General features: G+C 41.8%; 1 protein-coding gene across 3 annotated transcripts in view; it reads right to left on the bottom strand.

Annotated features, from left to right (window-relative positions):
• The window catches only part of B4GALT6 (beta-1,4-galactosyltransferase 6), a 68,598-nt gene that overhangs the window by 12,198 nt on the left and 29,935 nt on the right, over window positions 1-26,465 (bottom strand). Inside the window, exons 3-5 of one of the 3 annotated variants that reach the window (XM_047087047.1) lie at window positions 25,276-25,389; window positions 8,581-8,705; window positions 2,262-2,378 (exon numbers count right to left, since the gene is read on the bottom strand). In XM_047087047.1, the coding sequence (XP_046943003.1) occupies window positions 2,262-2,378; window positions 8,581-8,705; window positions 25,276-25,389 (356 nt within the window). Of the gene's footprint in view, window positions 1-2,261; window positions 2,379-8,580; window positions 8,706-14,807; window positions 14,941-25,275; window positions 25,390-26,465 lie in introns of those variants that run through there. The other 2 variants (XM_047087048.1, XM_047087049.1) reach the window with 2 other exon arrangements.

The raw sequence follows: 26,465 nt of genomic DNA, 5'->3' as shown, positions 1-26,465 counted from the left end.
TGGAGGGGCTGGGGGGATTCATTTCTGAATCCCCTGCTGGCTTCAAAAACCCCAGACAGAGAAAATGCCTAAGGATCCCCAGGGTCCGTATGCAGACTCACTCAACCCCTCCTGCTTCGAGGCCCCACAGCCTGGCTGTGCTGGCACAGTTTGTGTGGTTTCTCCACAGGATAAACTTTCATTTCTTACAAGACACAACAATCACCTGGCGGCACGAGCAAAGGTGAGGAACTGGGAATGTGACTGTTTTGTAATCAAACTTTTTAAATCAATCCCGTGACTTTCTGGCCAGTGCTACGGTCCGTCTGTGACATCTCTCAAGCGCCGGGACCTGCAGGAGCTTGTCCAGCAGACTGCCTCCATTCTTGTCACAATCACCCTCAACAAGCACGGGGCTTCGAACATCCCCTGCTTTGCTAAGGGAGTCATCAGTGCTCTATCTACTCCCCGACTTGCAGAAATGTGTTGAAATCTCTCGATGACCATCACTTTGTCCTTCTGGTTTAAAACCTTTTTTTCTTTCACTCTCATTTTTGGTGTTTGGAAAGGAGAAGTGGTAAATATGTGTATAACCTCCCACGTTTAACTGAAGTTCTGAGCCGAACTTCAATTGCTTAGCACTTCTGGGCACCAGTCCAGCAGAAAAGCCACTCTTCTATTTCATATGTGGTAAAGATGTTACTACCTCAAAACCACCCACTATCAACTACATGGGCCTGAATTAATATCGATCAAGGCTGAGACTTAGACTTAAGAAGTTTATAAAATATGGATCTTAGCTGCTTTGCAAAGATTGCTCTATCACACACACAAAATAATTCAGTGGTTCTGAACTCTCGGAAGAATATCCCTTTACAAACACTGACACTGTGCCCTCTTCGATAGCTCAGCTGGGAGAGTGGAAGACCATGAAAACACGGATGCAGACATCTCACCTCCCAACACATTAAGGAGACTGAAATTTCAATAAAGGAAACTAGCAGTTGGTAAAACTGACCTAGAAGTTTTTACTTATGGCTATCCTGAAAGTAGCTAGAAATTGTGATTTGTTATCAGGTAAAAAAAAAAAATCCATTTTCATAGTACAGGTTGTTACATTAAAAAGTACATAGATGTACTATATGCATCATCATATGCACAGGAACAAACCTGACAGGGGTAATTTACATACAGGGAAGTGTAAATTCTAATAAATAGCAAGCATTCACAGGGGTAAAAATAGAGGCAAAAAGCTAAGAACAGATGTAAAATAAGCCACAAAGGAGCTGGAAAAACATACTAAATATAATAATCTTAGGAACAAAACTTGAATATTTTCCACACGAAATACCCATAAGCATCTAATAACATAAGCTAGGTCACTTTATGTCTACTGATAAATAAGGAAATACATTTTTAGTCAGGTTTAGTGTGAGTAAAAAGAAGGAGTATCAGGATAAAATGAGGTTATCAATATCAAGCCCAAAGTAGCCAAATTACAATATATTTGAAATACAAACAAAATACACATGTTAGAAATGCTACATAGAAATCACTGATAAAATTCAGCAAATGCCCTAGTGTTTGGGAGGTGGGGTGGGGGAAAGATAAGTTAAGAAATCCAAGATGATGGGGCGCCTGGGTGGCGCAGTCGGTTAAGCGTCCGACTTCAGCCAGGTCACGATCTCACGGTCCGTGAGTTCGAGCCCCGCGTCAGGCTCTGGGCTGATGGCTCAGAGCCTGGAGCCTGTTTCAGATTCTGTGTCTCCCTCTCTCTGCCCCTCCCCCGTTCATGCTCTGTCTCTCTCTGTCCCAAAAATAAATAAACGTTGAAAAAAAAAATTAAAAAAAAAAAAAAATAAATAAATAAAAAAAGAAATCCAAGATGATACCTTAATATAAAACTAGGTAATAACAGGAATGGAAAAAAACAAAAGTATGGCAAATATCTCCAAAGGGTTCAAATAAGACTGAAAGAAATTGTATATATGGAATACTGAGACATGAAGAATATTTATGGAGAAAAAATTAGCTGATAATATGAAAAATAATTCAAGAACAACATTTCACCTTAATAGGTAAGACATGATGATTAAAAATGATAGGAGCATATCAACTGATAAATGGATTAACAAAATGTGGCACATATAATACGCTTAATCCCAAATGAGATTTTACCAAAATATAAAACCAAAGATTCACCCTAAACTAAACATTTTTAATCCCACCGTATCGAAGAGTTCAAGTTCCACTATACTTACCATTCTGAAAAATATTCTCACCTGTTCAATGACATAAAAGGCAAATTCCAGCCTCTGCTTCTGGAGCATTGGAATCAGATGCAAGAAAAAAATTGGGAGATGTTCATGGCGATTCCGGAAAGGAATGAGAACTGCCACCTTTAAAAACAAAATAGTCACATATGTACATAAATATTGCACAGCAAGCCCTGGAGGTAAAGATAAAAACTGATCCTTAAAAATTTCTGAAAATTTTAAAGTCAAACCCTCATAGATTTTCTCACTAGAGATCCAACAGTGAGAAAAAACAGACCTGGCCTTTGCCTTTGTTCCATTTCCAGTCTTGTGAACCTGGAAGGTGTAAGTGGGTTCTGAGGGCCATTCCTTACATTGTGATATTTATTTATCGTATGGTCACCATGGAAGTCCTAGAAAGACTTCAAAGGCCTGATAAAATCAGGTTTGGGGACGGCAAAGACTACTGTGGAGAGTAGACTGGAGAAAGCCAAAAATCGATTCAGCGAGCTGGTTAAGCTAAGAGGTAATGGAAGCTTGAACTGAGGTGAGGGTGGAGAAGAAGAGAGGTACATGAATTTTTGGAACATGTGAGAAGTGAATTAACAGGACTGGTTTATGGATTGGATATAAGGAGGGTGGGGAAGGGATGTGTCAAGAGTAACTACTAGGTTTTAAATTAGATCATAAATAATAAATTCATGATTTTAAAATTGAATTTAAAAGACATTCCACTTGAATATCTACTATCTTACACATGGCTTATTCAGCCTAGAGTTATTTTTGAGAAATATAACAGATATATCATAGAAGTTTCATAATAATATTAGTTATTATTTTTCATTTAATCAAAATGTAAAATTAAATTTTTGATACATTTTATGTTTTTCAGTGGTAGGATAATACTGAGTTTAAAATGAAATTGATAGTAAAATTACATTAAAATGTTAAGCTTAACAAAGAAAAAGTAATGTAAGCAGTAGAAAACAAAGAAATTCGTCCAAAGAAATGTGTGTTTTTTTTTTTTTTTTTTTTACCTAATGTAAAGAACAAAAGAAAAAACAAATATATGGAAATTAAGTAGTTTTTCAGTAAATCGATGTTTCTCCTGGTGGGAAAGAAAAATTATTGGGGCTCTTAAAAGCAAGACTAAAAAACACCATCTATATATAAAATAGGAATAAATGAATAATTATTAACCACCACTTACTCAAATCCTCTATTTCTTGGATCCAAGATTTGTCATACAAGCTAAATTACCCTACAATTTAGACTTTGTCCTTGAAAATGATGAAATGTTTTCTAAACATTGCTTTTCTTAGCTAAACTGGCTTTATTATAATTGTGAATTTTCTAATGCAAATTGAAATAAAAACAAATGTTTTGTGCAGATTATAAATCCCCAAATCATTAGATTTTCAAAGAACATAACAGTCAAAATATATCTAATTACAGTATCTATGTGTCACTTTATATTCTGGATTTTAAAATACAGTTTAAACTGGTTATAAGAGAAAACTTTGTAGGAACATTATATCTGGGATTTACTAAAATTTCACCTGTACCAAATAATTTTTACTACTGAATGAATAAATGTAAATAATTGAGAAGGCATAGGTTCAGGACCTGGTCCTATTTGTAAAATCAGGTCATGACGTTAGACACAGTCAACAGAAAATAGTAACATTTACTAATGTATTTTACATTACCAGGATAAATAGAGAAATTTTTAAATTATTAAAATAGTTTCATTTTAAAAAACCCACAAAAGATAGTTTAGCAAAACTGAAGATGTCTAAACTAGAATCACCACCACTAGTTTTCCCTAAATGCTGATGAGACAGCAGAAAAAGAGAAAAAAGAGACAAGGGCTGCTATGACACTGATATTTTCATGTGTGCACTATTTTATTTTCAGTGAGTTGTAAGAACTAAAGAGGTTCTGGTGCCTCTCTGCCAGCCGCACTTTTAATCCCATTCCCTTCTGGTTCACCCGTAAGGTACCTCTTGAATGTAAGGACCACAAGGTTGCCGGAGCAAGGCTAACTCACATCCAAGAGTCTGCCCACCCCCAACATGGCGGCCACTGCTCATTCTACACACATCCCACTGACTGGGGACCTGCTGGTGGGTGTCCAGTATTCATTGCTGGCATAGTCACAGAACTCCCAAAGCAACACAACTCCTAAGGCAGCTAAGGACCCCTACGTCCACTCTTAGGAGAGCAAACGACTATGAAAAGTAAAAGAAGGGGAAGAAGTCAGATGGCAAGAACAAACCCCTACCACTGGCTTTACCAGATGTGAACAGTGTGGTAACTTCTGCAGAAGTAAGGGTCAAGCTTGCCCTTCCTCATTCTGAATTTGGCCACAAGGCAGCCGCCTGTGACAATGTAAATGGGCTACAAAAGCAGTTAAGGCGAATTATTTAAAGGAAGATATTTAAAGGAAGAAGCTATTAAGTAGCTGCCGAGTCCACATTAAAGATGGTCCACATTAATTAAATACAATTATGCTGAGTGATGGGTTGAACATATAAGAATAGACAAGGTCGTAGCCTCTAAATCAGCAATTTGTTCAATGAAGCATTTAAAATATCAAGACTTGTGGGTTTTTTTCTTAACCTTACAAGGAAACTGAGAATATTATAAAAGAAAAAAACTACCAGTGTCTTGGCAAATTCAAAATAAGCTAAACTGTTGTCTTAATAGCAAATAAATGGCCACATTTTAATGAGACCATTATCAAATATTTTGAACATGCCTAAAGCAAAGTTTTTATTAAAATAAAGCAAAACAGTATCTTAAAAATTCATTTGGCATGTCCCTTCTTGTGGCGGTGGAATGACATTCTCAACAGTTTACAAATTATTGTCTAGAAAACGAAGATCTCAGGGTTCTGCAATAATATATTTAAGGTTTAATAACCTTTGCTTCAGGACATTTCTCACATGTGCCCTAATTTGCTGTGCGAGCCACTCTCCCATTGATGCATCTCCAGTAGAGACAGACAACATCTGGTCGTTATCTTCTGCAAAACAGCACTTCATCTTCACCAATCCCTCCTCGCCACCTCTTGTTCAAGCAAAATTATCCCATTCAGTTTGCTCCCACTTTAAGCCACTAATCTTACTGAATTTATGCACCTACATTTCTTGCTTGCTTATGTGCTCTTATACTCACCATGAGATTAGCAAGAAAAGTGTTTACTACATACATTTTCCCCACTAAGTTTTTGTCCTACTTTCAAACTTCAGGCACACCACCGGCTACAGTGTCCCTAGACGACCCGGCTGCAAACTTGCCTACTTGAGGGGTGCGGTAGCTCTGTGCCACTGACGAAGACGGAACACAGTAGAAGTTGCTGTGCTCTCTCTTCGTCAGTGGTTTCTGGTCCATCGTCCTCATCCTCCCCATTTCCAGTGTCTGCGGGAGCTTCTCAAACAGGAGGCACTTGATAAAAAAAAAAAAAAAAAAAATGCAGATTCTTGTCCCTTTCCACCAATAAAATCAGAATGTCTGAGGACTAAGTTCAAGAATATTCACTTTTAGGGGCGCCTGGGTGGCGCAGTCAGTTAAGCGTCCGACTTCAGCCAGGTCACGATCTCGCGGTCCGGGAGTTCGAGCCCCGCGTCGGGCTCTGGGCTGATGGCTCAGAGCCTGGAGCCTGTTTCCGATTCTGTGTCTCCCTCTCTCTCTGCCCCTCCCCCGTTCATGCTCTGTCTCTCTCTGTCCCAAAAATAAATAAAAACGTTGAAAAAAAAAATTAAAAAAAAAAAAAAAAGAATATTCACTTTTACCAAACACCCTGGGTAGTTCTGAAATAGATGCTAAGACTCATCTTTGAGGACTAGATATGGAACCCTGCCTCTGAGCAGACACCCACAGCAGGCAGCTGCCTACTTCTTTAAGCCTTTAGGCTTTAGACCTCCAGTTCAGACCTCCACCTGACCCCTGCATGGAAAAGCAAGGTCACAGGTAAACACTTCACCTTTTAATGTCCAGAAAAGCATTATCATCTTCCTCTTCCAAACCCCTTTAGAAATAAGCTTGCCTGTATAAGGCCTCCAATCTGTGCTCCAACCCGTTTTCCACGGGAACCGGTAGTGTTCAAAACACCTGAGAATTGCTGAAATCACTCGGTTTCAAAGATCTCAGTTCCAATTAATTGGCCATTAATGAACTTAGTTGTTTTTTTTTTTTAAAGAAAAAGAACCTCAAATATTAAGAATCAAGTTGGTAGCAGACGTTTAACATAAATCTAGTAATTCCTTCTTTCCCTCTCTCTCTACTCTGTTCCAAGATTAGAATGGGACATCATTAGAATGTAAACAGGTTGGGGGCAGGGAGAGAAGGGGAATGTCCTTAATTAGTTAAACACGGCAAGTACCAGTCACCTCTGAATCATGTCCAAATTTCTTCTCATACTTTTAGCTGCATAGCTCAGAACCAGAAACTGTATTCTGAGAAGGGTTTGCATCAAGTTGAAATAACAACAGCATTACCATACGGTTCCTAAATAAAATAAGCTTATTTTTAGATCCTTGAATTAGCTTGCTCTTGGGAACTCCACTTTCAATATTGTTACCTAGTCATTCACACGGAGTTTATAGTCTACTAAAATCTTTAAATAGAACTACTTGTGTGTGATATACCTTTCTCCCGGAAAGTGAGAAGAAGAAAGCAAACCATAAAATTTAAAATCCAATGTCTGATATAGACCAATGAAGGAAGAACAAGAACACTTAATGTTCCCAATCCCAAATTACTCTACCACAGCGCACAATGCACATCTAAGCAGTATGCTGTACCCCACCTAAACACGTCAGAAGACCAACCTCTACGCTACCCCACAGCTGTTGAGATTAATGATGTTTTTTTCTCTTATTAGCATTCAACATACTCATCACCCAAGAAAAATAATTTATTTGCCCAGGATTTGTTTTAAAAGTAGAATTGTGCAAATTAGGTCCTATTTTGTATACAAATGTGAGAAAAATCAATCATGAAATATGAAGATTCATTTATTAACGGAGTCTGACCAGACAACTGTAAAATAAATGATTTGCCAAAATTTGTACTGGAATCCATTTAAGTAGTTTCACAACTTCTTTGAGGCAAACAAAAAAACACCACCCTAACATTTATTTAATAATTTAGAGCAAGGCTCTCTCTCCCTCTCCCTCTCTGCCCTTCCCCTGCTCATGCTCTCTCTTCCAAAATAAATAAATAAACTTAAAAAAAAATGTAACAAGACATTTATTTGTCTTGTAACCTCAATTCAGCAAAACTGGGTTTAGTGCTTACCTTAGACAAGATAATATAGTGTTATCTGGTGTTAGGGATGCAGATAGAAATAACACACTTCCCCAACACAAAGAGTTCAAGGCCAATTAAGTCAGAGCACTTTTATCTACATTCTCCTTCACAGCAGTGATTTTTCTTTGTACCAAAAGACAAATATTTTAGCAAAATACTAATATTCAAAAGAGGAACTGAAAACTTTTCCCAAATTAAGGCTATATCACAATCCTCCAGGATATAACTATTGATTCAATCCTCTGTAGTTTTCACCTGAATTCTGTAAATGCTATTTCCTACTCAAACATAACCACCTTACAGGAACATATATATATATATATATATATATATATATATATATATATATGCACCCACTCGCGAATTTCACAGTACTGTGAGCAACTCTGGTTTAAATCAGGGTTTACAACTGATTTTAAACCGCAGAGGCAGACCATTCCCTTAGAGTTTTTCAAACAAAACATTAAGTAGAAGTCTGACAAGTCAAAAAGATAAAAAGCTTGTGCTCTGCCTTCTGAAACAGGTGAAGAACCCAAAGTTCTCCTTTTTGTGTCCCACTGTGATCTGCAAGCAGCCTCTTGAGGATGCTGAGACTCTAAGAACACCCCAGTGTGAGACCCAACTGGAAGTCACAGTTCCAGGACTCGGTAGGGCCATGCCTACAGGTGACAATGAGCATTGCGGACAGCAGCAGGAGGCAGAAAAGTCAGAGCCTCTGCCCATTCCAAACAGAATGGTGACAAAAAAATCTGTTTTCCAAGCCAATCTCAAATGAGGCATTTACTACCAGGATCTCCAAGAGACAACGCACGAGCACATATTTTTGTATATACGCAGAGGTGTGGTTACAGCCTTCCCAGGCAACACTATTAAATCCTATCTGAACTGTCAATACCTATACATTAAATACAAAAATTCTGTTGCCTTACATTTTCAAGACAAATATATTTCACTATATATTCTGAATCAAGCACACTTTTCCTCAAATGCACAGTAACAATTATATTACTTATGAAAAAATTTACCTCACCTTCCATCTGGGTTTACAGTCTTTAGGCCTCCAGTGACCTCCTGGCTCAATATCTAAATCCTTGGAGAAGAGTTGATGAATTTCATCAAAACTGATTTCACTTACATTGACATTGAGGAATCCCCCTAGAAGGTCAAACACGTGAAGAATTGTTTTAATACGAAGCAAGACAAACAACAATCGGTAGGGCTGATGGCATAACTTAGTTGCCAGGACAGTACAGTTTATTCCTGTTATCACCACATAACTGTTAGTATCATTCCCTTTCAGTTTTAGTTTGGATGATAAATTATAAAATCACTCCACTATCTTTGGTAAATCAGCCAAAGATAAGAGAAATCAAATTGTTTAATACAGCAAATATTGTTAATATTCTTTGGGAAACGTTTGCACATCATTACAGATTAGCTTATTATTGTAATTTGACAATTTAGTCACATATTTTAAAACTACTTTTAATTTCCACATAGTCAACCTAGGTAGCACGAGAGCACAGTCTGTAAGTGTTAATTAAGCGGTTAGATTGGCAGGAAACCGCCAAATCCTACCTTCTGTGTACTGGGGACACTATTTAACTTCTCTGTGCCTCAGCCTCCTTCTTTGCAAAAGCAGATGGTAACACCTGCCACCCCGTGTGGTTGTGTCCACTAGATGAAACAGTGCCATGAGAAGGATCAAGCAACAGCATCAACCACAAAGGTACACACTCAATATACGTTAGCTGTTCCTACTGTCTTCTACTGACATTTCTTAAGAGAGAGAATTTGCAAACACAACTTAAGCAATTTATATTTTTAGCACCTACCCAGTACCCCCTTGATTTGCAAAACTGGAAAACTACAGGCTTTTAAGATATTCCTGGCCTACCAGGCACTCACTTTCTGAGTTAACAAATATATTACTGGAGGTGTTTTTACTACTAGCTTTTCTGTTGTGTACCACTGAAATGACAAATGACTCCGGTGGAAAGTCACTTCCATTAACTCAGTCGGAAACAGAACTGAGAACTAACAGAACTAAGTTAGGTCTAACCTCTTCATCTCATAAAATACATACCAACAAATGAGGTTTCCCATTTCAGGTCGTCTGAGCCTGACTGGCCATGACTCCACATAGAAAACCTTCAATTCCTCTTTGAGAGAGCCCTCTCCTTTCCTCCTGTCGTTCTGTATCCTAAGGTTTCACAACTGCGTCTCTTCCCCTCCCTCCCTTCCTCCTAACTAGGCAGGAGTATCAGCAGCTTCCATTAAACACTCAGGCATGCCAGCGAGAAGCATTGTAAAAACCAGATGCCAGGCGTCTGGGCGGCTCAGCCGGTTAAGCATTTGACTCTTGGTTTTGGCTCAGGTCTGATCTAGCGGTTTTGTGAGTTCGAGCCTCGGCATCGGGCTCTGTGCTGACAGTGCAGAGCCTGCTTGGGATTCTCTCTCTCTCTCTCTGCCCCTCCCCACTCATGCTGTCTCTCTCTCAAAATAAATAAACTTTGAAAAAAATTTAAAAATAAAATAAAATACAAATGTCTACATTTCAAAGGGTAAGCTGGGGGGAAAAAAGTGCAACCTTCTAACGTCTGCCAGTTCTCCTGACTACGTCTGTGGCCTTTTACCCTGCCTTTGGGGTGGTAAGATATGCAAAGTAGCTAATCTTAGAAAGATGAGGCTCACCTAAAAGGAAAGAGTAACGTATGAACTCAAAGAGAAAGGGGAGGTCACAGCATAAGACTGATCAATATAAGTACCAGCTTAGCTGACAAAGACTGAATCTACCACTGTAATCAAATAAAATTCACACAAATAAATCTGATGCACTTAATGGTATGCATGATTGCTAAAATGATAGTCATTATAAATAATAGGCAGTTCATATGAGTAACTGAGGCTGGTATTCTATATGCACTGTTAAACCAATTTTTTTGGCCTTTTTTCCAGCTTGACTGCTTTAACAGCTGTAATCATCATTACTGTCAGCAGGGTCCTCCAGTCTCATTTGCTGTTGCGTTTTCATCTCAAACACACACGCACTGGCAAACGAAGAGGCAAGTCTTACGTCTCTCTCCTCAATGGGCGGGGCCTCCGGTGCCCACCACTTAACCATCTCTAATGCATGAGGCATCCAGAGTCCAACCTCCCTTCTGCCTGCCCCCCAACGCACCGTCCTCAGAGGCCCTCAGCTGCCTTCCAATGTGCTTGCTGCTCTTTCCTCTGAAATCTTAATCTCATACTGGCTGAAGGCCAAAGACAATCCAGTGGCATGAAGTTGTCATGCCAGTGGTCACAGCAACAGTACTATTTGGGGGGTGAGGGGGGACGGATAGTAAGGGACAGGCCTCCAAGATAGGATGGCCACCACTGGGAACAGTAAAAGCGTGATCCGAAAGAGGAGAGGAAGAAGAGGCACAAAATTAGTGGGGTGGGGTGCGATGAGACAAACAACTCTTTTTTCTGAGCTGCTGCCTCGGCATTTCAAAGTATGATAACCATACTCACACCCAGAGTCTCACCATTGAGATAAGAATGCAACTTTAGGATTCCTGCCATCACTTCCTCCTTTGCTTTTCCCCAGGGCACCTTTTAAAATAATCACTTAGAGTTAAGCCCACCAAAAAGTTAAGTGACCTCTGCCCCAACCACCCTGTAAGTGATAGTTGCTCTCTCTCCTGCTCATTCAACCTGGAACAGAGGACTGCCCTTCCCCCAGCTCACCGAGCCCCCTTGCTTCTGGGATCTGGAAGTAATTAAATCTTGTGACTCGACTTCCTTTGTGTGGGTGTGCTGAAACTGTAACTCCAGTCAAAATGACTCCCTGGGTTTCATTTCCCCAAAGTGGGAGCTCAGATGCTGAGGGAGCGCCTGCCTGCCCCATGTGGGTGGCATCTGGGTATTCTTAATTCAATATACCAGTTCTGCTTCTCAACACAACCGGTGATAATGATGGGATTGTGGGTGCAGTGTGTACCCCCATACAATGCCCTGGAGCTACAAATGGCTTACTAACTCCTCTCCCAGACCACTCAGTCTCCCTGGGAAGGAACCCACTGCTTGCTTGCAGTCTGTGGCACTGTTTTTGCACCGCTGCGTACTGTTCACAAATCCCCACCCTAAATTGTCGATGCAGTGAAAGGCAGACTCCCCTGAAAAGCTGACCACCAGCAGGCTCCAGTCAGCAGTAGGTGTGTTTCCCACTAGTCCCTAAACAAGTCCCTGCTGTGTGTCAGGTCTGGAGGTAATCTGCAATACTCACATGCAAGAGTCCCAGCACCGGGCCAAGGTGAGCCAGCGGAAATAGCAGGACCCTGCCGCCTTTCCCCAGGCAGGGACAGCGGACAGGGCAGGGCAGTGGCAGGGACACGGAAGGGAGTTCTTTTAGATTAGTGCCACAGGTGTGGCCGGCTGCTGGGCCCAGGCTGTTGGTGGCTGGGACTAGGGTGTTGAGCTTGGAAAGCCAGCCCTAACACATGAGAGAGGTGACTCTACCAGGGGCATCACGGACCTCTGGGTGGACACAATGCTGAGGTCAACAACCTCCTATGCTGCCACAATGCTTGCTGCTGTCGCAAATAACCCCCAAACCCCATGGGATGTCAGGAGTCCCATCCTTGGTGTGGTACAGCAGGACACATTCTCGCTACAAAAGCAGGGCCCCTGAACACATGGTACCAGCTCCTCCCAAGTTCCCAGTGGAGGTTGAAAAACCACTAGACATTTGTAAGACCCCTGCTCAGATGGCCTGTTCGTTACCGAACAGCATGGCATATCAACACGCCTAATCACCGGTGCTACGTTCCTGCGGCTTGGGAGCTTTCCCCAGTACCTCAGCTACTGCTGCACTGGTGGAGGGGAACCCCGATCACTTGGAGGGTTGGTTGGAACAACCTAGAAAGGCAGGTGTGGCAGCACGAGTCCGGGAAGAGGCAACCTCCATCCCAGGTGTCCGCTGTCGCTATCCTTCCAACCAAAACGCCCAACCACCAGGGTGAAAAGAAATGGAGACAAGTTAATTATACAGAATAGAAATGCAAGGGTTTTCTAGAAAAATCTGCCCATAGGAAGGGGGAGAAGGGTGCAAATTGGCTCTTACAGGTCTTTGGAACTGGCTCTGAACTGTTGGTTACAGTGGCTGAGATGCGTGCCCTGGCCAGACTGGCCAAAGTCCTCAAAATTTATAACTTGAACCAAAAAAACAACCCAAGGTATTGAGGGCCTATTTTATTACAGACACCCTGGAGGAGCCTCTGGACTTGTCACCACAGCGACAGTACTCCCAAATGCGTCGAGCCACCAGGGCAGGAGATGCAGACAAAAACAGGAATAGACTCTCAGGAAGAGACCTCCCCCACAAGCCTCCGGAGTCCACAGAGATGAGAGGAAGAAGCTGCCTCACCGGATGTGTGTTTCTATGGCTTGGCACCAGGCCCGTCCGTCCATCACAGTTATTACAGCTCGGGCTCCCTGCGCGTAGACAAGCCTAGATGAAGCATGCCTCCACTTATATAAAATTGGGATGGGCTAATGGGCATGCTTCCACGGACCCCCTTGGCTACTTCCAACCCAGAGGGTGCCCTCGGGGCCAGAATCTAAGGAGTTCTTCTTAAAGCACCCCCACCCAATTATAAGGCCATACTGTTACAATTCACAGCAATGTTAGATATGGCAAAATAGGCATTAGACCACATTAATGCTATAGCTAGACATGAAAAAGATAATTTTCCTGAAGCCCAAATCTTGTTTGCCAGTAAAGGCAAATGGCCCCTCTCCCCCCTTCAGCCAGGAACCCAACAGAGGGCTCCCGGAGATATTAGGGCTTCCAGGCCCCTTCTCAGTCCCCATGGAGGAGTGGCACCTCAACTCAGCTCACTCTCTCATTAGATGACCAAAGGTCCCTCTGTGTGAGTGGTTCTGGAGATCACGGGCCCCTAATCCAGGACAGCTCAAATACAAGCCGGAAGCCTTTGCTCAGGCACTGTGGGCTCTTCAAGAGACCACCGGCCCACCTTGAAGGCAAATGTCATTACCGCTTGGAATGTCCCAGCCCTGGCACCAGGATCTGGGCTCCCAAACTCTGACCTCTGAGAGTAGAAGCTGCCAAGGCCTCTGCCCTAGGGACCCAGCAACTCCCCAGAGCTTGTCTCTCTTCTGGAAGGGACAATTACCCATACAGTTCCCTAATTATCCACTAGGACACACAAAATAGACAATCCTCCTATTCAAGTCTTCTGACAGTCTTAAATATTTTTTATACAATAGGCAGAAATCACAGCTTATTTTGAGGGCTGCTAGAATTGCCAGACATCTTACCAGGCTCAACAAAGGCTGTTCCCGAGTTAGTGGCCTACGAAGCTGATATATTGATCCTGCCCCCATCTGACCAGCAAAAGGCTCTCCCTGTACGCCCCTGTGGCTTGCCTGACCTCTGTCCATGGTGCTCAACTGCTCTCATGCAGGACATTTTGCAGTACATTATGTGATGCTTGGCAGGAGCCCCCAGTGCCTTTTATAATCCTCTGTATCTGCCCAGGAACCAACACCACATGGATGCTTATGATCTACACCCTGTCCCAAGGAGAACCACCCCTGTGGCCTTGGGCCTCAATGCCCAACCATCCAGGAGGGACTTCCAACTTACTTTAGCTTCCCTGATTAAGCAGTTAGTGTCCACTGTGGGTCCAATGCCCCGGGGCTGTCATAGATACATGGCTCTCCATATGTGCACTTCTTCCCTCAACCTCCAATGCATTTGCCTCCGCGCCAGCCCCCACGAGTCCTGTCTATTCCTACCAGTGTACTTCAGTCTCTCCGGAGCTACCCTTACACATCGCTGAACAGGACCCCCCAATCCGTATCTCTGCCCCCTCACGTGAAAAGCATACAGTATTCAACTCCATTATATTGGGCACAGGTCGGCTGTTATCCCTCACTGGGACTGGGCTAGCTGCCACCCCACTAGGCACACGACAACAAATTATTAAGATAAACAGCAACCTGTCAGCCACCCTGCCAAACACACTGGACTGTTACACCAAAGCCCAGCCCTGATGCAGCAGACAGTTTTGGATAACCGTTTAGTTTTAGATTATCTACTGGCCAGGGAAGAAGCTATATGTGCTGTAAAGGGCCCATCTGCTGCATGAATATTAATAATTCTGGAAACATTCAGACACATTTACAAAAGATAGCCCAACAGGTATATGTATTCCATCATCTTACCCAAGTTTTTAAACAAATACCTACCTTAACCTTATCCAAGGGCTTTGGTTTATTTTCTTGGCTGGACCTCAACAAATGGAGAGGGTCATTACAAACAGCATTTCCAATTGTTGTCTATAGATATTGCTGACTGGCATTTTTGCTTTGCTTAAGTGCTTCATGTGCTGGGTGATCAAAACCCTGCCAGTGGCTTATAATACCTCCACCGTTCAGATAGTGCCTATGATTATCCCTAAAGATTAATGCCTAGGCATCACGGGGTCAGTTGTGATGAGAAAAACAACTATTGTTCTTCTGCAAAAACAACTTTGTTTTTCTGAGTTGCTGCCTAGGCATTTCACACTATGATAACCCTGCTCACACCCAGAGTCTGTCACTTAGATAAGGACTTGAGTCTAGGATTTCCGCCATAAATTTCTTTTTTGCTTTTGCCAGGGCATCTTTTAAAATAATCACTTAGAGTTAAGCCCACCAAAAAGTTAAGTGACCTCTGTCCCATCCTATAAGTGATAGGTGCCGGCTACCTTTCTCTATCTCCTGCTCCTTCAACCTGGAACAGAAGACTGCCCTTCCCCCAGCTCACTGAGCCCCCCTGCTTCTGGGATCTGTAATTAAACCCTATGACTCTGTTTCCTGTGAGTGGGTGTACTGAAACTGTAACTCCAGTCAAAATGACTGCCTGAATTTCATTTCCCCAAAAGTGGGAGCTCAGATGCTGAGGGACTACCTGCCTACCCCATGTGAATGGCTTGTGTTAACCTCATCCAGCGGGTCATAATCTGCATATTCCTTTTTTTTTTTAACGTTTACTTATTTATTTGAGAGAGAGAGAGAGAGAGAGAGAGAGAGAGAATTCCAAGCAAGCTCCATGCTGTCAGCACAGAGCCCAATGTGGGGCTCAATCCCACGAACCCTGAGATCATGATCTGAGCTGAGATCAAGAGTTGGATGCTTAAATGACTGAGCCACTCAGGCGCCCCTAATCTGCATATTCTTAATTCAATACACCAGCTCACTTCTCAACACAAGGTGTTAGGGGAAAGATGCCATGCACAGAAAGTGAAGGGAAAAGGGAACATTACAGAGAATGGCCAGGAAGAGGCACGAAGCAGAAGAACTACTGGTGACATGGTTTCCAAACGATCCTCAGTAGAAAAACATCTCTCAGGGAGGACTTGGGGTCCTCCCACCACTGCACCCACTGAAGTGACTGTCACCTCCTTTACATACCGGATGTCCCCTTCAGGTTTCACTCAAAGAAGCATTCCAGTGCTTTAAAACCAGAAGAGGATAAAACTTTCTCTACGTGTAAAAAAGTAAGCAATCAGCCAGACTAGCCCCCCTTTATTTCACTTGTTGAGATGCCAAGGGCAACTGAAGAAAAAGGACCCGCTGCACTCCACAGAGAACCCCCAATCTTCACTCAGCACCTGTGCTAACCTGAGCTTTTCCAGTGAGAACGTATGCTCTCTCCCTAATTAGAAATAAAAAAGTCAGGGCGCCTGGGTGGCTCAGTCGGTTAAGTGGTTTAGCGTCCAACTCTTGATTTCGACTGAGGTCATGATCTCGCAGTTCATGGGATCGAGCCACATGTCGGGCTCTGCATTGGCAGCATGGGGCCTACTTGGGATTCTCTCTCTCTCCCTCTCCTCTGCCCCACCCCTACACACGCTTTCTCTCCCTGTCTCTCAAAACAAATAAATAAACATTTTTAAAAAAATAAAAAAGAAATTAAAAAGTCAAAAATATAGTCTCTGAAATCAATTTATCCAGTAGTGCCACCAATCAGCACACAAGTGTAAATAACATAATCTATCAAATCTTGATTTTCACTATTTGGAAGGTGGAACTGGATGGAGTTAAAAGGAAAGAGCAGAACTCGGTGCCTGAATAGAATCGGGGCTGCCAGTTCACGAGAGGGTCAGGTCAAGTGGAAGAACAAAAGTCAGTTGTAAGCTACCCATCAGTCCTGTCAACAAAGCCTGATGCCAAACTACTTCTATTATGTGTTGAGAAAAACTTAGTTGCATCATTGGTTATATATGGTATTTACTATAATTTTCTAATGCTGAATTAGCAAGACATGTGATAATGCCACCCAGTTTGGAAACCTAAATGGGTCTAGGGTCCGTAAGGTGTGTGCAGGCCCAAACCACATGCTCATGGTAGTGTGGACTACAACATATCACATGACATGACTTAGGATATTACTTTTTCTATTAAAACATAATTCTTAAAATAATAGTCAATGCATATGAATTACCTATATTTACATTTTCTTACATTTCAAGTAAAATGTAAGGCATATTATCTCTAGCCAGAGAGTTGCTTTCTCTAAAAATCCACAGCTTCCTGTGACTGAGTTCAGGGCCTATATCTATTTTTTGGTATCTAAAGCCTAATTCTGGATACTCTGATTTTTATCACCACTTTGCCCTCAGGGTTTCAAATGTACACAACCCAAAGATCTGATTGACAGTGTTGAGAAAGACATGAATTTCCCAAAGAAATATCCCATCGGGTGAATTCCTCTCCAAAGTCAAAAAATGGATTTTTATGTTAAGATACACATTCTCTCCCACTCCCCCTGGGCTGCTGCCTGAGCACACACAGCTCAAGGCTAAACGGCTACATCAGGCATCACACCCCCCTCAGTCACCCACTGCCTCCTTTGAGGCCAACACTAGAAACTGCCTATTCCCAATAGGGAACTACTTAGGCTTCTCAACTTCTGGAATTTTATGCCTACTTACACAGACGATTTCTTACTCAACTATTCCTGAAGTGACCAAATCTAAGTATTCTAAACATAGAGTGGTTTCTAGCCACACATCACCAATGCCAAGTGCAATGCCTGGACACTGGATAGATGGATGGATGGATGGATGGATGGATGGATAGGAATGGCAAAGCTGGCCATGTCCAATCTTGTCTCACCTCTCTTTCTGCTTCCTTCCTACTTTATTTCCACCCGTTGGCTCTATCAGGTACTAAAATATGCCTGTAAGCCATTTGTGCAACAGGTGTCCCACACGTAAATGACCCAAATAATAGCCTCCATACAGCCCAAGTTCTCATCTCCTAATCCTGGTCACAACACACAGCTCTTAACACCCAATTTCTTCCCTTGCTTATATAGTTTTCTCTCACTTTACTCTGAATGACTACCTGAACCTCCAGTTAACAGTCTTTGCTTTTTGTCCTCACCTTTCCCTCATAAACCACCCAATGAACCTTTGGTCCCCCCTTGAAAGCCCCGCAGCCTGTATCACGTCTTCCACACTGTTTTCTTAGTCCCCAGCTATTGATAAACTGACCATCTCCTTTAGTGTCATAATCCACAACTATTATTGTATTTCCTCAACTCTGAGATATGCACTGACTTATGTTTTCGCATCCTGACACAGGGACACACCCTACAATGTGTGCATTTAATGTACTGCTTCTTTCTTGTTCCCAAAAAGCTGTTATGAAATTTATAATGTATCTTGTCAAGAAAATATGGTATATCATATACTCCTCCCGTGATTTCAAATGTTTCCTGGAACCATTTCATTGCCAAGAAGCTTCCATATACTGTACTTCAGTGTCTTCCCTAGAATACCACCCTACCCCTCATCTTAAATGAAAAAGTGTTCTCCCTTTCAAACTGTGCCAAATGCTTGCTTTCCTAGGTCTACAATCTTGGAGCCGGGGATAAAAGAAAGTATTCTGCAGACTTACAGCTACACTCTACAAACACACACACACACACACACACACACACATACATACACACACACACACTTACTTCCTTCTTTCATGAATTCACCTCCTTTGAAGTTTGTGATTTTTAATTGTACCACCTTCAAATATCCAGCCTTGTTTACTGACCAGGAGGTACTTTCCCCTCCCCTGTATATCTTTCTTTCTTTCTTTCTTTCTTTCTTATTTATTTAGTACATCATCCTTATAAATTCTGATCTGTATTCATAGCTTAAGCATCACCATTACCTAGGAGGACTGGCAGTGTCAGAATTGAAAGCCAGTCAACTCTGGCTTAAATTTCTCTCTGCTATATCCTCATTTGCCCAGTCTATCTGGTCTTCTAATAAGCAGCTCAGTAATTTTGGTCATGTGGCTAAGAATCACGAGGCATAGCTGTTTAGAATGAAGGTTACTGGACCCATTCTCAAAGCTCCTATGTTAGTAGACACCCCTGAATCATGTTTGTGGCCACACAGCTGGACATGAACACATTTCAGTTGTGGGAACTGCCCACCACTGAGTCCCGCCTTCCTGGCCAACCTCTCATATGTATATGGCCTCCCACTTTATCAGGAACACTGAATAGGCATGAACCCCCTTAACTTTCTCCACCTCATCTCCCAATGAACTATATACACTCTTGCCTCAGGGGAGAAGAGGTTCTTGCTTTCCAAGGCTAATTCCTTGACTTGAACCTACTTCTGTTTCCTGTAAACTTCTCCAGAATCTGGCTCCATGGATACTTCCCTTCTGCTTCCTTATATTTACCATCTTGAGAGTCTCTCTGGAATTCCCCAAAACTTGCTCAAGTCCATATCTTCCTAAAGAGTTCTTCCCTTGCCCCCACCTCCTCCAGATACCTTCCTCCATTCTACTTCCCTTTCCCACCACACTTTTTTTTTAACCAACAAGTTTTTATATCCCTCTAAGTCACTTCTCCGGACAGTGTCTTTTGCACCCTACCCTACCCCTCTACTGAGACTGCATTTGGTGTCGCCTCTGTTTTCTCTGTGCCACACTCAATGGCTTGTCACAGGTCTTCATTCCATCTGCTTTGAGGTATGTCACAAGACAGAACATTCTCTCCTCAAAACTGTGTCCTCATTAGCCTCTGGGACACTGCTCCCTGACTCCTTCATGTCCCTGACAGTTCTCTCTTCTGCTACTGACTACCCGTTGCCCCCACAAGTGCCAGTATTCTCCAGGGACCCACCCTTAGCATTCCCGTCTCACTTCCTCTGTTTCTAGCCCAGATCTCTTTGATGAAATTCAGGCCCCAAATTAACTCTCCTGAGCTTTAAACAAGGCCCAAGCCTAACTTCCTCATTAACTTCCTTATTCTCCAAATGTGATGTTTATCCTCCATTACTTGTTTCAGTTAGCAATCACCAAGCCAGAAACTTGCTCATTAGCCCTGATCCCTTGGTTGGCCACCACATCTAGCCGATGGCACCCCTAGAGCTTCTTTTTGGTGCCTTGTCCTCTCTCCAATGCCACAGCCTCGGCATATGCTCTTGTCATTCCTCTTGGCCCAGGCAGAAAGCTCCTTGCTGGTATTCCAGGTTCTAGTATTTTCCCATTTTCATCCATTTTTCCACTTCTCATCAGAATAATCTTTCTGAATACCATCTTAGTCACACTATTCATCTGCTTAAAGCAGTGGTCTTTGTTCATTTTGTTTTATCCTTTTTTGCCCCAGACCCTTTGAAAACTGCACACTCATCCTAGAGATAGGCACACAGGCCACAAATCAACCTTTTGCATATATGCTCAAGGGCCCTGCTCCTTCTGAGGCCTATCTCATGGATGCCCAGGGACTCCTGGAACCCACATGGCCCTCAAGGCCCCTCCCCTCCCTGTCCAGCCTCACTTCCCACCCTGGTCACAGCAGACCACCCTCCATTCTCACAGAACCCTTCAGGCTCTGACACTGTTATCTCAGCTACTAGTGAACTATCTTGCAAGAGCCAATTACAATGTCCCCTCTCACTGACATCTCCCTTTTCCTTTTCGAATGAACCATAGGTTCCCTTTCATCACATAATAACCCCTCCTAGTGAGGACGCTGCTTTTCTGTGAGCGTGTTACCTGCTCTGGCTGTTAGACACAGGGCCATTCAGCTTCGTGTCTCCTCTGCCTGCCCCTGTGAACAACCCAAGGCCACTACATGTGCAGCCACGGTTTACTCGAAAATGGTTCCCATCTCTTTTTACAGTACACATGTGCATGATGGTTTGTCACAGTACATATTCTTTGAGCTTCTCTGAAGTGTACTTATCTTGTCCCTTTCTCCTGATTTTCATTTGAGTTATTGAAATTCATCTCAAAAAGTCCTTATAGCTTTTGTTATATTCCTAAGTCTAGCAACTATAGCAATTACCAAGGTTAAACCATAAAGGGAAATTTTCCATAAACAGTAAGGACAAAATATATGAAAGTTACTGGAAATGTATTCTGTTCAAAGAATTAAGAGACAGGAAAACTCCAGGCAAGTCTACCTTCATTTTAATGCAAAGTACACAAATGACATTTTCCCCACTCTGCTTCACTCACAAAAATCAAACCATCCACGCTAAGCGCTTATTATTTTTTAGGTCTGGAAAAAGTGAAATTTCTACTTTACTTTGTTAGCAAGGAGAGTCTCACATAAATTTAAGAAAGCTGAAAATGGATTAGCCCTCTGGAGGATCTATAAATACTAACAGTGACAAAGAAGTCACTCATATTGTATAAATAACACACATTAAAACAGATTTTACAGGGGCGCCTAGGTGGCTCAGTTGGTTAAGCGTCTGACTTTGGCTCAGGTCATGATCTCATGATCTTTGAGTTCAAGGCCCGCATCGGGCTCTGTGCTGACAGCTCAGAGCCTGGAGCCTGCTTCAGATCCTGTGTCTCCCTCTCTCTCTGCCTCTCCCCCACTCATGCTCTGTCTCTCTCTGTCTCAGAAATGAACAAACATTAAAAAAAATTTATAAAATAGATTTTATGGTATAATTGACTGAATGTAAAATATTGCTGAAATCCATGAAATCCATTTTATCTAAATTCCAACTGGAAAAGCCACAAGTTTATCTCTATGGTAATCCAGTGCTGGCAGTCCCATTGCTCCACTAGAGAAAAATAAAAAAGAAGCTACAGCTAGATAATCAAACACACCAATGTTAAGCCTCAACTTCACTTTTGGTGAAAATTACAGGAAAATTAAGTATCATTCATACTTGGACAGTTTTCATCAAAGTAGATCTTCTCCCTACACGGACTTCATTTAACTATTATTTAGGGAGATACTGCATTCAATTATTTTGTGCGATATTATAAAAAGATTTTACACTTAGGTATTTTGGTATGCCATTCTCTATTTTCAATGGGAAATAATCCTGTGAACTTAAAAAAAAAATAGGGATACATAGCTAAGTACAAAACCCCTTAACTCCACCCATTTCTCCCAGGTTTCTCATTCCCTTGATCATCACAATGTGTAGCTCCATCAAAGCAGTGAGGAAGAAAGAGAATATCAAACTAATGTCTATCAAGCTTAAAGCACTGCACTTCTTTTTATCCTTGCAACACTGTGAAGTTGATACAATACTCCCTAGTTTACAGATAGGTGAAGTGAGGCTCTATTTTGCAGAGGTCACATGACTCAGTGAAGGGGCTCTCCTGGATGGCTCAAGTAAGGCCCTCTTGGAAGAAGCCTCATTATATTGGCTGTTCCCACAGCCCCGTTCTAAGTAGTTATTTGTACATGACCAATCTTCTAACTACGACATGGGGGTGGTGCTGGACCCAAAGCCAGCAGCCCATGAGGAGGCCTTCTGTGAAAAGGTAGGCTCGCCCAACCAGTGTGATCCTCTCTTGTGAAGAAGACTCTGACGGAAGCAGTGATAAGGAGCAGTAGCAGCGGGACATTCAGTGACAGGGCAGTGAGTGCGCGGCAGGCCTGACAGAGTCTCTCCAGCACCACGACAGGGACATTTACAAGTTCTGGGCTGGAGGAGAGCAGTGCTAGTAGGAAGGCCTGGCAGGCAGATGCTTTTAAACAGAGTTTAATTAGTACCCATAAAGCAGTAATTAAGAAAATGGCAACTAAACCGAGAACAGAAAGATTTCCTAAGACTGTAAACCCTTGAATATGCAAATTATGAAAATGAAATTATTGTAATCAATATTTCAACAGAACATTACTTAGTGGTTTCAGTACTGCACAGACAAAAACATTCATTTTTAGAAAACCAGGGCTACAATAACAAAGTAATGACAAATACACGGCCACAAAAATCATAGCTTCATTCTCTATTATAAGACAGCAAAGAGACAGGAAGATTCGAGTCAAGTGAGAATCTTTTTTAAAATACCCATGCCCCCTGTCAGATTAATAAAATCACTTAGAGGTTGGGACCAAGAATCACAAAAGTTCCTCAGGCCTGATACAGCCTACTCTAGGCTGGTGGCTAGAATAGGACGTACTCTAGATTGGTGGCTCTCAAAGTGTGTGTGGCCCAAGGATCACCAGCACCCAGGAACCTGTTAGGAATGAAAATTCTCAGACCCCACTCAAGATGTATGGAGTCTGAAACTCCGAATGTGGAGCACAGCAACTTGAATTTTAAGACTATCCAGCTGATTCTGATGCACCCCCAAATTTGAGACCCATGGCCTTAGATGACATTGAAAGGGGACTCTTGATTGTAAATATATAATTTCAATAATTTACCAACGATAAACTTTCAGTTTATAAATATGATAGGCAAAGGCCAATTTCTTCAAGAAAGAATACTTATGTAAAGACATAAAAAACACATTTTGATACTGAGTGCTTTAGAACCCAAGGATAAATAAGCAATTCAAAAGGATATTTATTTAATTTTTTAATTACATAAAAATCAACATATAAGCTTATCTGTACAGAGCATGCTTAAAATTGGGGGAGGGGAAACATACAAAGAAAAAAATGCCAAAATGATAGCCCTGCAGCTTCTGAGTGATTATAGTGGGCTTTTTAATGATCATGTACTGTTTTCATAATTTTGAAAAAATACGTATTTTTAAAAATACATATTTTTAAAATACACCATCTTTGTTGCTATCTCATACACAAAAGTTAAGTACAAAATGGTAAAACTATTAGAAGGAAATAAAAGAGTATTTGTACGGCCTTGGAGTAATATAGAAAGCTTTCTTGAGACAGAAAAAGCAAAAACTTTAACACGATTGATACATTTGAAAATATCGTAACTTTAAACCTCTATAAAACAGAAGATTCCATAAACAAAATGAAAAGACAAGCCAAGGACTGTGAAAAGCTGTTATACAATACATACAGCAGACAATAGGTCATTGTTGGAGTATATGTAAAGAACTTCCATTAATCAGGACAAAAGCCCAATTAACCAATATGGAATCAATAAAGCACACAACTGAGTGAGTCACAGGAGAGAAAATTCAAAACCACTCACTAACCCATCAAAAGTTACTCAAACCCATTACTAATGAGAAAAGTGAAAATCCAAACAATGAGATGTCATTTTTTATCTAACAAATTAGAAAATATATTTTTATCACATTAGCAAAAATTTAAAAGTCTATCAATATCAAAATAGTTACATTCATGCTTTGATGTTGAGGATATAAACTGGTACAGCTCCAGGGCACCTGGGTGGTTCAGCTGGTTAAGCATCAGACTCTTGGTTTCGACTCAGGTCATGATCTCACAGTAAGTGGGATTGAGCCCCGCAATGGGCTCTGTGCTGACAGCACAGGGCCTGCTTGGCATTCTCTCTCTCTCCCTCTCTCTCTGCCCTTCACTGCTCACGTGCTCTCTGTCTCTCTCTCTCAAAAATAAATAAGCACTTGAAAAAAATGAAAATAAAAATAAAAATAAACTGGTACAGCTCCTTTGGTGCAAAACCAAGCCAGCCTATGTAGCAACTCCAGTTCTAGGGATGAACCCTCAAGCATATATGTACTACATGCAGAGAAATCTGTACCATACTGCTCCCAATAACACTACTTTGTGATAGCAAAAAAGTGGAAACCATGTAAATTTCCATCAGCAGGGAAAAAGGTAAATAGAATGTAGTACCCTTATTCAAACATGTACAATACAGTAATTAAGGAAAATAAGTAGATCTATATGTATCAATGTGGATAGTTCTAAAAAAATTAAGGAAGGGCGCCTGGGTGGCTCAGTCCGACTTTAGCTCAGGTCATGATCTCACGGTTGGTGAGTTTGAATCGGGCTCTGTGCTGACAGCTCAGAGCCTGAAGCCTACTTCCAATTCTGTCTCCCTCTCTCTCTGCCCCACCCCCACTCATGCTGGCTCTCTCTCTCTCTCTCTCAAAAATAAATATATAAAAAAAATTTTTTAATTAAGCAAGCAAATTCTAGAAATAATTGTAATCTTAAGACAATTTATATAAATTCTTAACACCTTTGAGACATTATAACTGTCTACCTATTTCTGTAAAAAAATTTTTTTAAATAACCTGTAAGAACACATAACAAACTCACAATAGAGGTTGCTTCTGGGTAAGCGATAAGCTTTTTCTTCAACTTTTCAATCTCCCTCCCACCCCAAAAAAATGCTTTGTCCAAAAAAGAAGTATCAAGTAACATGCTACATAACATGAACATTAGCACCCACAGTTAATGATCTGAGCATGGTGTGCTCAAACCATATGATTTGAATTATTTTATTATAACACAAGCAAACAGTTAAGTCAAAAATTAGATGACACTTACGCATATAAGGCAGTTTTTCTGGGCAGGGGAGATATGGTGAATATGTGAAGTTTTCCGGAAGATATGTTGTTGTTTGAACAAGATAATCACTTGAATTATTGCCTTCAGGATAATCTTGGAGAGAGAGAAAAAAGTTACAACCAAAAAACTGCCTTTTGCTTTGCTCCTAGTATGAAATATGTCACTACCACTGTGAGAAGGCCTACAGTATGCAATCTACAGAAGTACTTAAAAGCAATTATCTACAAAGAACTAGAGAAAAGCAAACGCAGCTGCCGTGGCTACTCTCCCATTCACCCTTCACTGCTGCTAGAAAAGACCTCTCAGCATGATTTCCCAAGGGAACTGGGGAAAAGTCTAGAGAGCAGCCTGGCCAGATCTGTGCATACATACAGAGCAGGCTTATCTGTAACCATAGGAGAACACCTGCTCCCATCCCTCCCCCGGCTGAGCAAGATCAAAAGGGAATGTGAAAGTATACCAGGGAATCCTCTCCACCGTCAAATGGCCAAGGGTATCCTGGACAACCACACCGTCACAGCACAGTGCTTCTAGTAACCACGGAGCAGAGGGGTGGGAGTAATGTTTTCTCACCACCCCACACTTAAGAAACTGAGATTTACCACTCAAGTTACTTCTGTAATACGGTCCATTTTAAATCTTTTTTTTTTTTATTTTTTTTAACGTTTATTTATTTTTGAGACAGAGAGAGACAGAGCATGAACGGGGGAGGGCCAGAGAGAGAGGGAGACACAGAATCGGAAGCAGACTCCAGGCTCTGAGCCATCAGCCCAGAGCCTGACGCGGGGCTCGAACTCACGGAGATCGTGACCTGAGCTGAAGTCGGATGCTTAACCGACTGAGCCACCCAGGCGCCCCCCATTTAAAATCTTTAAATTACTCATTCCCAATAGCAGGTTGCAGTCCCTGGGGAGCTGTGAAGCTCTATCTCATGTTAGGTCCATTATTTTTAGATACTGCAAGTTATACAGCATACAGGGCACTAGTTAGGGTGCCACAGTCAAATGGGAAGTTCAAATCCTTGCTCCAAAATGCCCTAGCTTTGTGGCACAGGGCAAGACAATGTAGTTTCCCACCTGTGCCTACCTCATGTAGCCATTTTCAGGTTTCAGTTAGAAATGCTCAGAACAATCTGGAGCCCATATATATATTCACTGGCTAGAGCTATG

Source organism: Lynx rufus, unplaced genomic scaffold (assembly GCF_022079265.1).
Source record: "Lynx rufus isolate CCGP_SWC_20201006 ecotype Redwood Valley unplaced genomic scaffold, mLynRuf1.p SCAF_22, whole genome shotgun sequence".
Taxonomy (NCBI): domain Eukaryota; kingdom Metazoa; phylum Chordata; class Mammalia; order Carnivora; family Felidae; genus Lynx; species Lynx rufus.
Note: the sequence above shows the minus strand (reverse complement) of the source record. Positions and strands in the feature narration are given on the sequence as shown.